The 18,311-nt window shown below is 43.1% G+C and overlaps 1 protein-coding gene across 3 annotated transcripts in view; it reads right to left on the bottom strand.

Moving 5' to 3' along the window:
• The window catches only part of LOC141760564 (ADAMTS-like protein 1), a 106,378-nt gene extending 88,535 nt beyond the window's left edge, over positions 1-17,843 (bottom strand). For 2 of the 3 annotated variants that reach the window (XM_074623460.1, XM_074623461.1), the window contains exon 1: positions 17,596-17,839. In XM_074623460.1, the coding sequence (XP_074479561.1) occupies positions 17,596-17,652 (57 nt within the window). In that variant the 5' untranslated portion in view covers positions 17,653-17,839. Of the gene's footprint in view, positions 1-17,595 lie in introns of all 3 variants that reach the window. The other variant, XM_074623463.1, reaches the window with a different exon arrangement.
• Positions 17,844-18,311: the final 468 nt, after the last annotated feature.

Below are 18,311 nucleotides of genomic sequence, written 5' to 3'. Positions count from 1 at the left end.
CACAAGCACGAGGCACTGAATCAAGGTTTATTGTCAGGAGGAACAGGTATGACATGAGTGCGCGGTGCGTTTGCACACGTCCTGCAGGAATATGCAGTTTTGGGAGAGATAGATCATGCTCCGTTTACAGTGCTAACACACACAAAGACAGGAGGACATCACATAAATCATTTAGTTTAGCCTGTGTTACTTAGATGCAGTCAGAAGTGGAAAAATCTCAAGTTAATATACTCTAGTACAGAATGTGCATGAGGGAGATGTAGCTACCAGACCCTAAAAACTGAAAATCAGAGGGTCCATTGAGTTTTGGACGGTACTCAATGACAGAACAGATAACTCTAAAATGAATGGAATAGTATTACACCCCAACATAACAACTCATCTACTTATGGAAATATAATACCACGCTTCTTATCAAAAACATTCAGACCACCTAAATACCTGAGTAGCTTTGTTACAGACAACCTCAGAGTTGAAGACATAGTACTTTAAACACTGGAGACATTTGAGACGCTAAAACCCAACAGTGGCATCCTCAACTCCATTGTGATAGGGAATCTCTGGCCATGAAAGGGTTTCTTTTTTTTTCTTACATTAAGAAAGTGGCTTTCAAAAAAGGCGCACACCCCTCTTAGAAATTCCTGACAGAATTGACTTGCTCTGGCATCTTGAGTTTCAATCTGATAGCTCCAAAATTGCCTCTGCAACCAAAACCTTCAAAAAGTGGTCCAAGCAGCCCTTCCATTGTTGTTGGCGTGTGTAACGGAGATGGCTTCGCATTCTGCGGGTTTCACATTGGCTACAGATATCCAGGTGACACTGAGAGACCCTGAGGGTATATCTTGAGTCAGGAGGGGGAGAGATGAAACCAATGAAAGCTTCAAGTGCGGCTTTATAGCGATCTGGTGCCGCTGCCCCAGTGTGCTTTGGAACGAGGGCACGACCTTGACAAAAACCTTCATAGCCACAAATCAGTGCACAAGCCAGCATCTGTTTGTTTCTTTGTCTTTTCACTTGGACTAAAGTCCAAGCCATAATCAAGGTAAAATCAAGACAACATCCAAGAAAAACACGATATCCAATAAGTTGCATTTGGCACAGTAAATTCTGATATTGATACAGGTGGCCTCCCAAGCTGAACAATGGCCGTTCCAATAACAGATCCCCCTGGAAGCTGAACAGCCTGCCCTTGGACGGGCTCTCCATTTCTGTTTCCAAGGATTAGAAAACCAACTGGCCCCCTGAGATTACCCCGGTGCCCGTAAATGTGATGCCTCTAGCAGGTGGACAGGTAGTGAGCACTCTGTTAATCTTTAAGAGTTAGGTGGGCAGGAAGAAGGGAATTATGGGTCACGGAAAGGACAGAGGAGTAAAGACATGAGTGGGGTGCGTTGTGAGTGACAGCAGTGTTACCAGCTACAGTATAGAGATGACGGGGGAGGGGGGGTTCATTGCCTGTCCTATTTTGACCTTTATGTTTTATTAATTTCTGAGACTGCCTACTATACATACTATGTGTGAATCAGTGTGAATTTCATCAATGAAAACTGTGACAAAAAGCATTGGTTGACAACCTTTTTCATCAACGAATCAAAACTATGTGAAAATGTGAAAGACAAATTAATGGACAAATCAATTAATTACTATTTTATTTAATGACCTGCATGCATGTGTGGAATCATACATTTCCCACTCTTTATTAGTAAAAGAAAGAGGTTGAATTTGGTGCTTGTCCTGCTGCTGATTTATGGACTAAGTGCATCTGTGTCGCACTCAAAATTAAACAAGAAGCGACAACAAAACAGCTGCAGCAAACCACACAAACAATACTAACCAGTAGGAATACATCGGCAGCATTTCTTTTTGTGCGATTAATTCGCATGTCAATATTTTTTTCCGAATTGTTGTTTCTGTCATGAGTACTTTCACAGAGAACATGAATATTACGCAGTGAAAAAAAACCATTGTTTTCTCTGAACAAGGTCGATTCTTCTGAGCTTTCGCACCGCGAAAAAAGGCATCAACCAATCACGTTGTACAGAATGGGTTTCGCTGCACCCAGATTTGTGAAACAGAAACAATATAGAGGCTCCGTAGTCTCCTTTCAACCTTGACAAAGGTAGCGCACACCAGATCCACTCATTCTGTTCTTACCTTTCACAATAAAAGCCCCAGACATATAATATTCACAGGCGAGTACGTCACATTTTTGTGTCGTTTATTCGTCACGCCCCGTCCTCAGTTTTTGTTGACTAAAATTAGTTTAAAACAAAAAATAATGAAAACTAATGTACATTTTTGTCAGAAGACTAACTAAATCAAAATCCTGTGCCAAAATTAACACAGCCCGTCATCTGGCTAACTTTCATTCTACCTTTGTTCTCTATCAAATAGCCTAATTAATACCGAATCTAAAATTAGTACTCAGTACTAAGGGCCTGTTTGGCATCTGTGCTTGGTTTTTACTGTCTTTTCCCTCTGTGGTAACACAGCCGCAGCATTCAAATTTTCCAAAGCATGATTTGAGCGTTTTGTACATTTAGAAATGATTTTGCAGGGTGTTCAATCTCTCTTACTCTTGTCCATTTCTATCAACAACTTGAAATGTTAATAGACCAGTTATGGCGTGAAAACTCATTTAAAACTCGTATTCAGTGGTCACATTCTCTTGGATCAAGAGCTCAATAAATTTAAGAGTAATAAAATGTTTTCCATCTGATGGGGAAAAAAAGACTTTAATAAACTGTGGAGTGAGTTTGGCACCAGGAGCTGTGATATTTTCTAGTTCTGGTTTCTGAATTTTGTAACTATTATTACTCTGGGAAACCTGTTATAATTTCAGGACTGCAATATAGCATATGTGTTGCTATATTCTTTATACACAGCCACGTTACGAATTTTCAATTTTAATGATGTGTGTTTAACATTGTGTTTTTTAATGGTTTTATTGCATTTGTGTTGCCTGAAACTAAATCTTGCTTTGTTCTTCTTTAAAAGAGTGCTGAACAATGATAATAAACTATCTTGAATCTCGGGACTGTAAGCCTAACAGAGCACAAGAGAGGGACAGAAAGATGCTTGCTGCCACTGAGCAGTTGACCGAGTGTTTCTGGTGGAAGTAGGAGGAGGATGGAAGCACAAAGGGCCGTGCATGCACACAGCAGGATTATGACAGCAGCTGGGTGTGCCTGATATTAACGAGACACAAGTGGTGGATCTGCCCCGATTCACTTGCGTCATCCAGATAACTGGGGCATGCAAGTTAGGTGAGCGTCCAGGAGCCAAGCTGTCTTCTTACGTCCAGTAAAAAATCCTTAACTTGCACGGCCGGATCCGACAGTCTAGACCGACATAACCTTTGACATGTCAGACACTGAAAGGCAGTCAAAGTCCTTCTCCCTACATGGGACTTCTGCTGTTCTGTGCATGATTAGTGTGTTCATTTGCACTACTAAATCTGGGAACTAACTGGCCGAGCCTCTGCAACAACTTGGATTAGTGCAGCGGAAAGAAAAGCAATCCATCCTCTGCCCTGGATCATCACATGAATGCGGGGAAATGTCCTTCCAAATGTATCTCAACAGTTGGAAACTTTGTCAATAACTGGCTTAATGCACGCAGAGGGTACGGCTCCAATCAGATACCATTATAAAATTAGGTTGTAAAGTGCACTAAGCTTATTGCACAAACACACACTCGATAGATTAAAGGCCAGGTGTAAAATAAAGTGCTGCGCCCTCAAAATCCTGACATGAGAATGTGCTTACCTCTGGGCAAACTACCATATTTCTATTTCTCTGTCAGTTTCTCTCTCTTGCTGCGGTGGAGGAAATCACCTCAGCAGCCTCGATTCACACCTTCACTCTGCACCGCGCTGCAGAGGAAGAGGCAACTATAGAGGACGGGGTCCCTGCAGGGCGTGCACGCACACCTATGGCCTATATGCACGTGCATGCATAGCTCATCTGTCTCCCTCTTTCTCGCCTATACACTCCCGAGTTTGACCTTGTGAGGAGCAGGATGCCTGGGAGCTGTAGAGCCAGGAAAAGGGAGAGGCCGTGGATGAACCCTCCAGACCCAAGAGCAGAGCTCAGCAGGAGCTAAGTGAGTCAGCCAGTGGGCATGCAAGGCCACACTAAGTCTAATCTATGAGTGTGTAAAGACTTAGCAGGAGGAAATGAAACAGGGATTTATGATATAACAATACCTTTTAGCCTGCTCGCTGGGCTTTTCTTAATAAGCACAAACAAAAGGGTGGATAAAAAACAGACAATAAAATGAAAAAGACAGATATGTAAGCTCACACTTGCATATTTACTTTCGGAGCGAACCAAAAAGGATAGTGGCATGTTGGAGCAAGAATCACCTCGGGTTGCATTACAGACACACATGGATGCACAGATAAAAGTAAAAAAAAAAGTTAAAGACAAGCGAGACAGTTTTGGCACACATTGTTGAACATGAACCTACATCCTCCGCTGCTGCACCCCAAGGCGGTGTCTGCCTGACACACCTGCACACAGCAGCAGATCCAGTTACTTAACAGCTGGTGCTGCATAAAAAAAATAATAACTTTATACCTCTCCTGTACTTTGATTCATTACACTTTTACTTTTTGAGTCGCTAAAATCCTATAGAGAATAGCTTCACCGTATGATATTGCATTGCTGTCTTTGAGCATCACAGTGGTCTGTGAACCTAAATGTTTTGTTAGCATTGCCCAATTCCACATCTGCTGTGTAAATTAGCGGTCTTGCAAGCTCAGTCTGGTTTTAAGGAAAATATTCCTCCTGCAAAAGTATTTGTTGTCAGCATAGATTAAGCCGCAGCAATTACAACCACATATTGTAATATTAACGCCGGGCGAGTGAGCATCATTCAGTACGAGGTGAGAGACTGGCATTTTGTTAGCTTTGGGCAAAGTGCAATAAATTCCAAACCTGTTACGCAAAAAAAAAAAGGCATGTTGCCAGTTACATTTAGGTGGAACTGTAATGCGCTCGGACAAAAAGTTGAAATGATTGATCGACCAACTGTCGGGAGTTTGGCTTCTCGTTAACATGTTGTGTGCTGTGGGAAAATTCACAAGCCAACATTTTACAGATTTATTCCAGTTACATTATCCAGTTTGTGTTATGAAGGTTTTATGTCACCTATTCTGGATACATGGGGCCTATTTTGTCTTCTCCCTGCAGTCTGCACTTGCAGATCAGATAAGATCATTACTCATCACATTCTGTGGGTAAATGTTTAATTATCAAGATGTTTACTAAACATTTGTTTCTCCCTTTTATTACATTTGTTGTGCAATGTTGCTGTATTAAATTCATTCATTCATTCACTTAATTAATTTTCAGGACAGTGTCAGGCACTGTAATGGTGATGATGAAATCTCTGTAACCTGCCTTTAACTCTTGATAAGGGTATAGACATCTCTGAACTCAAATTATCCTCATGCAATGGTTCGTATGACATCTTCCGAAAAGTTATTGCTAATTTTTCGTGCATTTTCCTACGAATATCAAGCAACACACGACACACGTGTCAATTTCCACTCCAGTTTTTCAAAATAAACTTCCGTCTTCACAGGAAACAACTTGGTTAGGTTTATGCAACAAAACGTCTTAGTAAGGTTTAGGAAAAGATCGTGGTTTGGGTCAAAATAACTCCGGAAGTGGCGTAGCTTAAGTACAGAAGTTACGTGACATATAAATCAGTGTTGACTTCTAGTTTCACACGGGATACAAACACCGATCTCCTTGGCAAAGCCTGGTGTTTTTTGACCGACTCATTCACCCCAACCTCCTCCCTACATGGTGTTTGTCACTATTTACTCTTCCTGGTTCACAATTATAGAAATCTTGCTTTGTGTCCACATTGTCGAAATCATCTAAATACTCAGCCATGACATTGAAAACATTTTAGATAACACTAAGCTACGCTTTCTGTACTCCAATACAACAAACTCTGACAACACCGGCACTCCTCTCTCATACTCTCGTTCACGTTTCCACCGGCAACAAGTCACATGACACAGTAGCAAACCGAAAGCGAAAGGTAAGAAAAAGGTTTTATTTCTCTTCCTTTCCATAATCTTGTCAGACATTTATAAAAAAACAACCTGAGCCTGTCAGTGGTAAAAACGAGCACTTTTAGTGGACGTAAAATGACGGTGCCAGGTTGCCCCAAAGGGTTACATTACAGCTTGTTTAGCGGCTGGCAGCTGCAGCGTTCTCCCTCAATACTGGACCAATTTGTGACACAAAAACATGGGAAAATAGGGTCCAGGTTGAGAAATACCGAAGTTACCCTTTAACGTTAGTCCTGGCGGTAGCTCTCCAGAACTCAAACTTAGGTGATCCCTTCATGTAGGCTTACGGCTGACGTTTGGAAGTCAACTATGAACGTTTAAATTAGACAATTTTGGGGTTACTGGGAGGCACATTTCTTCTTTTTTGTTAGAGGCCAACCACTTTCCCACACCCCCTGCTCCTGTGCCAAGCTACCACGCACCGGACCAGCACTGATCGCAGAGATCAAACTGATCTGAGTCACCCTCCCACCTCCCATCAAACTAATCCCATCTTAAAAAATCTTCATCCGGTTAGTATTATACATGCTTTCTCTCGGATTATGAAATGTCTTTCTCTCCATCGTTCCCTTACTGTTGTTGAGCCCACCACCACAAAAACATTCTCCAGGGCTGTGTGCATATTTGGCACAGACTTGGTTCCCTCTGATCATGTAATGATTTGCCCGTAACGATTACTCTCTCGTGCGATGATAGAACGGTTTGTACCTGTCCCGCAGAGAGCTGCAGCCAGGCACATTCCTGCTGCGCCCACCTGCCAATCAACGTCAGCTCACGCACTTGTCTCGCGCCGACGCACGCGCATCTTTCACCAACTTAAACATACAAATGGCTCTCGCTCACTCTTTGTACTAAAACACACACACAGCCTGCCATTGTTTGTCAGTGAAAACAGTCAAAATCCAGCGAGCCTCTCCCTCATTCCATTTTCCTCCCTCATCAACAAAACAAGTCAACATTAAACTAAATATCTTTGATGAAGGGGTGCAGTTCACCTCAGGCATTATGTCACCTTGTTTCACATTTTAATGACATGACGTTCTGTTCTGAAGTCTTAGAAGTTTGATCAAAATCCATTTGGTAGTGTGATGTTGAAATAATGCAGCGTGCATCTGGAGTAAATATTGGGTGAAATATTGAGTGTGACAGATGAACAGACAGATGTTTCCCTGCAGGAACTTAAAATGTCAGCATGTTTATCAAAATGAGATGCTATTGCTTCGGGGTTAGGAGTAGGAATTCAGCGACCCTACACGCCGAGTGAAATGTGTAATCTTAGGGATTATTCCAAACAACGGATCATCATGTACGAGTAGAGAAACTTAGAGAGAAAACAGAAGTGACGAATTACGGTAAGAGGGAAAAAACAAACACGCAAAAGGGATAATTACTTGGCTGTGGCGTGACTTCGGGGTCCCTGTCCAATCAACGCGTTACCGGTCGGTCTGTATAACTTCATGTCTACTCCTCTGGTTCATTTGGAAAAAGGACCAGAACTTAAATGCAACAATGTACCATTTTTTCCCTTTGGCCCGGACCAAATAAACCCAACTACAGGCGTGAAAGCACCCTAACAATCTACAAGGTTTTAAGGTGAAAATAATTCTTTGAAAAATCGATCCCGTGATGAGGGATCACTGCTTCAAATATACACATACACCTTTCAACGGCTTCACAGGCCACCTGGTCACCACAATCCCAACTATTCCAGCTATGAAGCAAAACCACGCCGAGATGAGAGAAGAAACCGTGCTGATAACACAAAAGGCCTTATTTAAAAAGGAGCATTACTGTACGTCCTGAAGGGTGAGAATGAAGGGTGAGTGACATGCTCAATGTCAAATGTGCACTTTTCCAGGTCATGGTTGCCAAATACTTTTCAAGATGCATACCTGTCATCAGAGAGACAGGAGGAGAGGGGTGGGGGGGAGTGCTGAAAGGATTCGGACTGTGCAGATTCACGACGGATTCAAACAAGCTGGCCGCATTTTTGCGCGTGGTGCACGTCCCGCCAGTGAGATCAGAGCGAGACACCAGCGTGGATGATGTCACCGCACCACAGAGAGGTATGCCGGGACCGAATTCCACAGCGGCACTTCAAATGCAACGCCACGGTGAGACAGGGGCCGTCAGCGAGCCGAAGACCGTAAACAACAGCGACCTGCGGGCGCATTTTTCTCATAGATGGGGGTAATTATTTTCAGAGGTCAGACATCAATCATTGCATAACATACAAATAACAAGACCGTACAGGCTTTTTGAAGGCATACAAATTTAAATACAAAGGTTATTTAAAGTTCACAGTCAAGTTCGCTCTTAGTTCAGACCTGCCTCTGGAGTCTCTTAAACCACAAAGGTCATCTTTGTGGTTGAAAAAGATTTAATCAAATAGCCAAAAATACAAATCCAACAACGCCTGTTTATAGCAACTCTTGGTCATACACATTTCTGAAATGTTTCTGCCTGCCTGCACTATAACAGACCTCCTGAGATCACTGTATATTTTAAAAGCAGCCTTTATTTCCCATGACCTCCCACTTTCCACCTCACACTCTTATAAATAACACATAAACACACTTAAGATACACTTTATACTTCACACAAACATGCACCGAGACCACACAGATTTCCCAGGCAGTGGGCTTCCTCAAAAGGGGGAGACCCAGGCCTCTTCACGGGGGCCACAATGTCTGTGCTGCAGCCGCTACATCTGCGCTGTGTCACTGCTCGCCACAGTGTGTGTGTGTGTGTGTATGTGTGCGCTAGTGCATTTCATAGAGGGCACTGCGGCCTATAGGTAATCCCTGTGAGCGGCCTGGGAATGGACCCATAGTCACACCACACACACAGCAGTCACAAGACTGCAAGCACACATACACACCTTTGGTGGAAAGTAACTAGAGTAAGTAAGGAAATAAGTATATTTACTCAAGTACTGTACTCAAGTGCAATTTTGGGGTAGTTGTCCACTTGAACCAGGGTGGCTGTATCCCCCCGTTTCCAGTCTTTATGCTAAGCTAAGCCATAAACTGTATATAAGAAGTGGACATAGTCACCGTGATGTCACCCATTGGTTTGTGGACTGCCGTTTTGAAGCCTCGAGTTTAGGGCTGCAACTAATGATTATTTTCATTAATCTGTGGATTATTTTCTTGATTAATCGATTAGTTGTTTGGTCTATAAATTGTCAGAAAATTGTGTAAAGTGTCAATCAGTGTTTTCCCAAAGCCCAAGATGAGATCCTCAAATGTCTTGTTTTGTCCACAACTCAAAAGATATTCAGTTTACTGTCATAGAGGAGTAAAGAAACCAGAAAATATTCACATTTAAGAAGCTGGAATCAGAGAATTTTAACTTTTTTTCTTAAAAAATTACTTATTTTATTTAATTAATTGATTATCAACATAGTTGGGGATTCATTTTTTTGTTGAAAACTAATCATGAACTGAAAACACACTGTGAAAGGGTTAAAGTTATAAGACGAAAACACGGACAACTCCCAGACCAGACAACGCCGTGGTAGCGACCTGTCAATCACAAGGTAGCCACGCCCTAAAGCATCCCCTGCTTTATGGTCTATTTGACTCTAAATGGGACCATAATTTACTAAATGAACATCATGCTGTATTGAAGAAGACTTGAAACTAGCAATTGAGACCATAAACTCATGTTTATAATGTTTACTGAGGTAATAAATCAAGTGAGAAGTAGGCTCATTTTTTCATAGACTTCTATACAATCAGACTTCTTTTTGCAACCAGAGGAGTCGCCCCCTGCTGGCTGTTAGAAAGAATGCAAGTTCAAGGCACCTCAGCATCGGCTTCACTTGTCAGACCCGGAGGTCGCCCACTGAGCTAAGCTTTACCGGACAGATATGAGACTGGTAGTGAACTTCTAATCTAATTTCCCAAAATATTGGACTATTGCTTTAAGCTTTCATTCCTGGCTGAGCTTGGCGATACCTGTCACCACCAATGTCACCCAACACAGTAATAATCAAATGTTCCATGTTAAAATAATATGCACATAATGCACATAATGACTATGCAAGACAAAAGCCAGTGCATGCATTGCTTCCGAGAATCCCTTGTGCATACACTATTTACACTGACTCCACATGGATAAGGTGAACTCCACAAGCAGCAATGAAAACTACATAGAGAGGCAGAATGTGAACTTGTCAAATAGCTTTTGCTCAATACATGTCAGCCATAAATAGTATGAAAAATGGTCTACATGGACGCTGAAGCATGCTACACACAGATCCACACACACACCTACTTTGCGAGCACGCATGATTACACGCTCATCAATCTGCTCCTGTGGGCGTATGCATAGTAATCCTAATAGCACATCATTTGTAACGGGGTCTCCAGTGTTTAGTCGTGGCGGCTCAGCGTTTTACTCGAAGCACATGTGGCCACAGGGGGGAAGCAGATGTGAGAACAGCGGAGAGCATCATTAGCCTCGCAAACATTCAGCCGTGGAGACCCCTGTCAGACACCAGCGCTGCAGACCCTCAGTCAATCATGTTTCCACTGGATTTAGCCGTCCATCCTTACACGTAACCTTTCTCACACTCGTATGCAACCTCCTTCCTTCCAAAGGAGTGAGGTCAGCGAGAGAGAGATAACCGGTATTTGTTTTTCATGCCTGTCAACCAGTCAGCTGATCTGGAATTACTGCATCTCCACTTTCTCCAAGAAGCTACAGTTGAATATTTATGTTTTGCTTTCCAACTTTACGCTGGTGGCTTTGTTCTGCATTACTCCCGCTTTGGCCTTTTTTTTTTTTTTTTAAAGTTATTTTTTTGGGGGCATTTTTCCATTTTATTGAGAGGACAGTGGATAGAGTCTTGGAAAGGGGGGAGAGAGAGAGTGGATGCGGAAAGGGCCACAGGCCGGATTCGAACCCGGGCCGCCGCGGTCAGGACCAAGCCTTGTTACATGGGCGCCCACTCTACCGACTGAGCTAACCCAGGCGCCCCCGCTTTGGCCTTTTGCTCTCTGTGCACGCTTCACGCAACTCTTCCACTCTCACTCCATCAACATTGCTCTGTTTTTATCCTCCCATTTCTACAGACATCCTTGTGTCTCTGTCTCTTCCTGCTCTCACCTAAATCAATATCACTCCATTAATATTCCACTCTTCCTTTGCATCTTCTAACGTGGCACTCACCTCTTCTCGGTTTTGTTAGATTTCACGGTTTTGTTTAACCCTGGTCATTGACAAAGATGTTACTCAATTTCACCTATCTGATGAAGGTCTTGGCTTTGACCTGTACGCCACATTATTTTTCATATAAACACATCAATTCCTTGAGTACTTAAGACCTCATTTCCCCCAAAAACTACACTTTTCTCCTTCAGTCCTCTAACTTGACTTCATCACTAAAGGGCTAAAGCATAATCCACTGTCTTGTTCCTCTCTTTCTCCACCATTCTTGACCTTTTTGCCTCCAACATCCTCTTCCTTTTTTCTTTCCTCTTTCCTTCCCTCTGCAGATGCTTCTTCCTCTCTCCTGACAATCCTCCCCAGTACTGTTTCAACACACACAAACACACCTCCTACCTGCCCTCCCTTCTAATTAGGCGTCACAAGAGGGGCCCCGAGAGCTCCCTCTCCCCTCTCGTTAGCACCACTCCCCGGCACTCCCGCTGCAATCCCACCCTGGGACGGATCTGAGGTCAAGGCCGGGGCAGGACAGAACCGACAGGCATGTGCTCGAGCCAAGAGGCAGAGCAGCTCGACTGCAAGGTTCTGCTTCTTTTGAGATCGGCCGTGTGTGAAAAACAAATGTGCAAGCCAGATGATGCGCAGGGGCTGCTGCAAACGAAGTTTGAGCTGGCGTCCGGGAACACACAACAAGATAAAACAACAACGCTCCATCACGCTGACGGAAGGGACGTGGAGCTCGCCACAGATGGAGCCCCAAGATGTTTCATCAGAGGAACAGGATGCCAGAGGGTCGGCTTTCAAGCCCGGCAATGACAAATAAACCTCATGAAGAAAGGAACAAATACATTCACAAGGGGCTCCAGAGGAAGCAGAGAGGGGACGGAGGGCAGCCACCTGCAAAATCACAATAGAGCTGAGTATCTGTGATGGGCGTGGGAGCTGCAGAGGGCCATCACTGCTGCTGAACTGGACACAAAAAGTCCCCTCTGCTGTAATGTTGCCATCTGCTGGCAGCTCTTTATCAATGCGTGACAGCAGCTTGATATAAAATCAAAGAGTTTGGCAGTGCGTGTGGCACAATAAGACATATTCCATTTCCTGAGCCACATGAAACCACATGAACTCATTATGCTTTTTGATATCGTAGCCTGAACAACATGCCCTCTCACATACACTCTGGCATATACCACTGCAACATGACTCCAGCAAGTTATGCCATTTACTGGCACAGGATGGCTTTGGGCAGTCAGTCACAACATGTTATTAGAACTTGGCATCAAGTGATTGAAAGGCAAACAACACTATCGAGTTCCACGAGATTTGGGAGGGGAAACGGCAAAAGCCATATTCTCCGTTCCACATCTTTTCAATTTTCACAAGGCCTGGTTTGTTAATCAACTCCTGATGTAAAAAAGAAAATAAAACAGTTTGACATTTTGCGAAATGCTCTATTTGGCTTTCTTACCGGGAATTGGATGAGAAGATCGATACCACTCTCATGTCTGTACGATAAATATGAAAGCAAGGACAAGGGGGCCATTAGCTTAGCTTAGCATAAAGACTGGAAACAGGGGGAAACAGCTAGCCTGGCTCTGTCCAAACTAGGTAGAAAAAAATTCTGAATACAAGCACCTCTATACCTCACTAATCAGCGCGTCCACACAAAAAGGCGTATAAATGCCACGATGATGTGCAAGACGTTTAACCAGGACACCCGTGTTCGAGACCGTTGTTGGCCGGTGTTTTGTTTTGTAAGTTACGTTAGTGGCGTTTGTCATGTGACAATTGTCGCATGTTTTTTATTGACTTTAGTGACATGTTTCCCGTAGTTGGGTTACGTTGTTTCCGTACATATTTTATTTAGTTTACGTATTTATTTTAGCCCAACCATGACATTTTCCCTAACCCTAACTAAGTGGTTTTATTGCCTAAACCTAACTGCAGACGTTTGCGTTGCGTACAAATGACACGGAATGTCCCTGTAATGTCATGGTATTTATACGCCTTTCCGTGAGACCGGGTTGCTCTAATTAACCCGTTATATCTCGTTTGTTTAATCCACATAAAAACTGAACTGTAAAAACAACAGGCCAGAGCCAGGCTAGTGGTTTCTCGCTGTTTCCATTCTTTATGCTAAGCTAAGCTAAATGTCCCCTAGCCCTAGCTTCATATGTAGCATGGAGACATGAGAGTGGTAGCAATCTTCTCCTAACTTTTTGCCAGAAAGCGAATACGCATTTTTCCCAGGATATCAAACTATTAATTTTACCAAAAAATTAGGTTGTGGAGTCGAAGACAAAAGCACTCTGTCAGGTTTCATCTGGTGCTTCACTCGGAGCAAGTGTCTGTCAACAATAGGATTGTCAAAAAAAGAGGGAAAACAGTCTTTTATAAAATACAATACCAAAAAGCAGCTCATCATCTGGACGCCAGGTCTAATTTTACATATTCTTCTCAGGTCATGCCCCATTTGTGAAATCTCTGATTGGGGATTTTGTATTTCTACAATAGCTTCTTTGAACTGACGGATCTTCAGGATTTTCAATAAAGTCAATGAAAATAAATACAAATTGGAGATGAGTGATACACTGTTGAAACTGAACTTTCTTTGGGACTCAACATCCAATACAAGCTGCCATGTCTTGTTCTGTTCTGCAGTACTTTTTCTTCATTGGCCCGCTGAGAATGGAAGTGAAGCTACTTCCTTTTGGCGCCCGGCTCTACAGGGATGAATGCCTGCTCTCTGAATTTCCAGTATTGGAAGAGCGGCATCCCGGCTCACCTGAGTATAGGACACACAGGAAACATTGCTACTGTGCCAGGAACGCTGCACGAGAAGTGGCAGGTACCGTGGCAATTCACGCAAACATTAGTCCCAGTGAATTTTAGCCTTGGGGGATTGAGAGCAACATTGCACACATACACTTCCACACTAAGCAGCCCTCGGTCTCACTCCGCATATTAAGCCCAGATGGGAACAATGAGATGAGTATGAAGGCTTTTGCAGCGTAACTGAAAACACTCGCTTTTGTTAACGCTCTCCAAAAAACTGGCTCCATCCATCCATCACTGGCCAGATGTTCTCTGAAGCCCTTTCCTTTTCTCCTCAAGTGGGACCAATCCTTCTCAAAATTAATTCACTTCCCATTCCACTTGCGTCCACAACAAAGGCCCTCATGAAAGCTAATTGGATAGTTTGAGGTCTTTACGATCAGGCAATCAAGCCAAGGAGCGTGTTTCGGGGAACAAGACATGTTGTTGTTGACGGACGACCACTTGGGACACATTTGCACGCCGTGACCCCACTTAATCCTGCCATTAGACCCTAAAGCTTCCCCATCCTGAAGACTTCAATACACTCTGCTCGCTGCATTAAGACTCTGAGAGGGACCATTTCCTTGAATAAACATCAAAATCTGTTGCGTTTGTGGCTAATTTCCTTTTGGATTGCAGCTGAGTGTGCAATGCGATGAAGTCTGGCAGCCGACTTTGAATCCATCATGTGTCGAAAACAATAAACCGTGTCGTTTAGCAATAACTCCCAAAAGAGGAGCAATTTCATCCACTTCAATAGAGATATCATTGTCACGGGCTGTTTTATTTGCTGTGTTGTGGTTGCAGCAACGATTTTTAGAGTCTTAAGCCAATGTATTCACCTGAATTTGTTGGAAGTTGGTCAAAAAATTTAACGGAGCACACACCCAGTTTGGTTTTAGTTCAGTTTTATATCAAGTAAGTAGGGATGTAGATGTAGATACGGACTTTATTGGATTGGCCAAACGTCACTGATATAAATACAGTTTCCAATTCCTCTGGTAAGCGCAAAGCACATAGGAATGTACAGATTTTACATTTTAGGAAAAGACATTGTGGTATTTATTAGGGCTGTCCTCGACCAAAGACATTCTTAGTCGACTCATACGATTTTGTCGACTTATTGATTAGTTGATTTAATCAACAGATCTGTAAAACTGAGTTTCTCCACAAAGAATCATACAAAAGCACCACTTTAAATCTTGTGATTACCAGAGATGTGCTCATAAGTTTCTTGGAAATAAGTCATTCAGCATGAAAAAAGCATAAAAATGACTAATCGACTAAAGAAATCTTAGTCGACTAAGACCAAAACCCTGAGTTTGGGTATTGGAAACAGTAACAAGGTCTTCTTGTTAAACAGGATTGATGCATTCCTATCTGTAAGACCAAATTTTGACAAACAAATATAAATATTAAGATGTAACACTTTAGAGAACTTTTACACAAAAAAGCACAAAAGCCATGAGAGAACCAGAGAGGCCAAAACAAACCAAATTAAAGCATAGCAAAAGGATTTGCTTTGCTCTGTCGCCCTGGCAGGTGCCAAAATCATGATTTACGGGCACCAACCTCGGTGCTCTGAGATGCTTGAGTGTCTTTTTAAGGGCACGGCCTCCTGCGCGCACACAAGCACCTTTAAATCCCCATCCAGCAGAAATGGAAAAAAAAACTGTTTCTGGAAGGTTCCACTTTGCTGCACAAATCAAGGGAATAGAGTGAGAGCAACAAGACCCTCCAAGAATCACTCGAGGTATGTCATTATGTCACCCACAAAGGAAGGCCTATTCCACTTAGGGGTTGGAGCCACAGGCCATTTGGCCCACACACACAAAGTCACACAACTTCCAACAGCCGTACACGCAAATATAGAGTCTCATTCTTTAGTTAAATAGCAATGCAGAGACTCTGACCTAAGAGCGAGGATGAAACGGAACGGCCACCGCATAGCAGAGGCAGCACTTGTTGATCCCTGGTCTTCTGAAGCAAAGCACTGGGTCACTCTGTTGTGTGTGAACAGACAAATGTCCAGTGCTGACTCATGCTGTGCAAGTCCTTGCACAGATGGGAAAGCTTTTCACGACACACTTGAGCAAAAAGCTACAGAGTCATTATTCTGTCTTGATATATGACAGAGACATAAAACAATCAAACCGCCGCCACTTGTTGTAACACAGAAGTCAGTGTGAGTGCGTATCACTTCTGACACTTTGCCACTGAACTGAGCAGCTCAAGGAGTTGAGTACAATTATATATACACACAAATGTCTGTTAATGTAGGAGAATTAAGGATTCATACTCTTCAGATAATCATGAAAACATAATCAAAACCCTTACATCAGCAGCCACACACTGATGCTCACACGCACAGTCCATTAATGTGCCAATTCATGATTTTCTATCCCAACAGGCCTATTTAAAGTGCAACATAATCAGGACCAGCACTGGACAGTGGCCCGGAAAAAGAGTTGCAAAGCCTCACACAGCGCTTCTCTGTCACTGACGTCCACTGATTGCAGCGTGGACGTGCTCAGCGGGGTTATAATGGCAGCCAGGGTGTCTAAAGCCCAAATCACCTTGAAGTGCCATTAGCACCTGTTGTGGTCATTTTGCACACACACACACACACACACACAGTGACAGTGGCATCCCACCCCCTCTGTTTGAGACCTCAAATCTGACTGCAGGCCAAGCAACTGCTTTGTGTTCCACTTAAAGAAAAACTCTTGCTCAGCTCTTGTTGTATACCGTTACGCAGCATGTGTCAGCTTTTACACAGCTTTTCACTGCATGAACTAGGCCTTTGGGAGATAACATGTAGTCCAGCAGTGATTAGCTGAGTGTAGTCATTTTACAAGTTTGATCAGACTGATAAGCTTTGACCTTTCAGAAGATGACCCATGCTCTCTCTATTACATTTCAGGTTTGACATTGCAAAGTAAAAGGAAGGTTGCAGTATATTAATTACATAAGACTTTAAATAGCAAATGAACCCCCATATTATCACTCATTTTCCTGTTAATTAAAGATAATTTATCATTTCAGATTTGCAGAATACCACACTTGTTCATCATCGCATCAACTGTGCAGCAGCATTGGACCTGCTTCAGCATCACTGGAGGAAGAGGATGACCACTGAACACTTCATCACATCCCAAAAAAAATAAAAATAAAATCATCATTGCCAATATGGGGTCCTGTATATCTCTGTAAGATTATAGCAATGCTGTAATAAATCATATAAGGTATAATAAAATGTCACTTTTACGCACCTGGGTCCCCATAGAGTTACAATAGTGAGTTGTCCTTTAGAGACAGAGGACAGGTCAAATTGGAATCAGTAATTTTTCTTTCTCAATAAATTGAGTAAAAGTTAGAAAAAAAAAAAGAAAAAAAAGATAAACATCCCAAATAACGTGGTGCGTTAGCTTCACAAACTTTCTCAAATTGGAGTGACGCGCATTTCTCTCACATGTTAAATGTCAAATCAATTGATGTGAAGCTTACTGTACCTCCACACAGACAGCCAGAAGAAGCAGTCCAGTCTTCCACCAGCAGCCTCCTGTCATCTCTCACGCTGTTACCTCAGTCTTATTTCTAACTTGTAGAGAGGCAGATTGTGTCCCAGTCTGCCCAGTCACAAGAGGTTCTGCTCTCCTCTGCGCGCTGCGCTGCGGCTCCACTTCAACTCCTCACACAGAGAGAGAGAGAGAGAGAGAGAGAGCGAGAGCGAGAGAGACAGAGAGAGAGAGAGAGAGGAAAAAAGGTAAAAGTCAGCCAAGAACTGCCGGAGACGACATGACACTTCACGGTCGCTTCCAGATATTTTGTTCCCCCAGCAAACACGTTGCTGCTAAATTTATGTTTGCATACCAGGCGTGCGTCAGGAGAAGGGGCTCACCCACCTTCACATTCTTAAAGAAACACAGACCCGAGCCGGTCCACACCGGGCCGGGCCGGGCCATGACGCGCTGATTGGCTGCTCGGTGCGCACACATGCGGAGTTCAAGTGATGCTCGGTGGTTCTCAACTCAGATCCACACACTGACAAGTTAGGTTCTTTTTTCAATTTGGTCAGGGAAAACCTTTTGAACCCATGAGATCTTAAGAAACATGATATTGTAATATGGCCCAAACACATCCTTTGCTCCATGAGGGCTTCAAGACAGTTGGATTTTTTTTAGCTTTCCCGTGAAGCCACATACAACAACTGTTTGTTCTTGAGTTG

This window comes from Sebastes fasciatus, chromosome 22, assembly GCF_043250625.1.
Source record: "Sebastes fasciatus isolate fSebFas1 chromosome 22, fSebFas1.pri, whole genome shotgun sequence".
Classification (NCBI taxonomy): domain Eukaryota; kingdom Metazoa; phylum Chordata; class Actinopteri; order Perciformes; family Sebastidae; genus Sebastes; species Sebastes fasciatus.
This window is presented reverse-complemented; position numbering and strand designations above follow the sequence as displayed.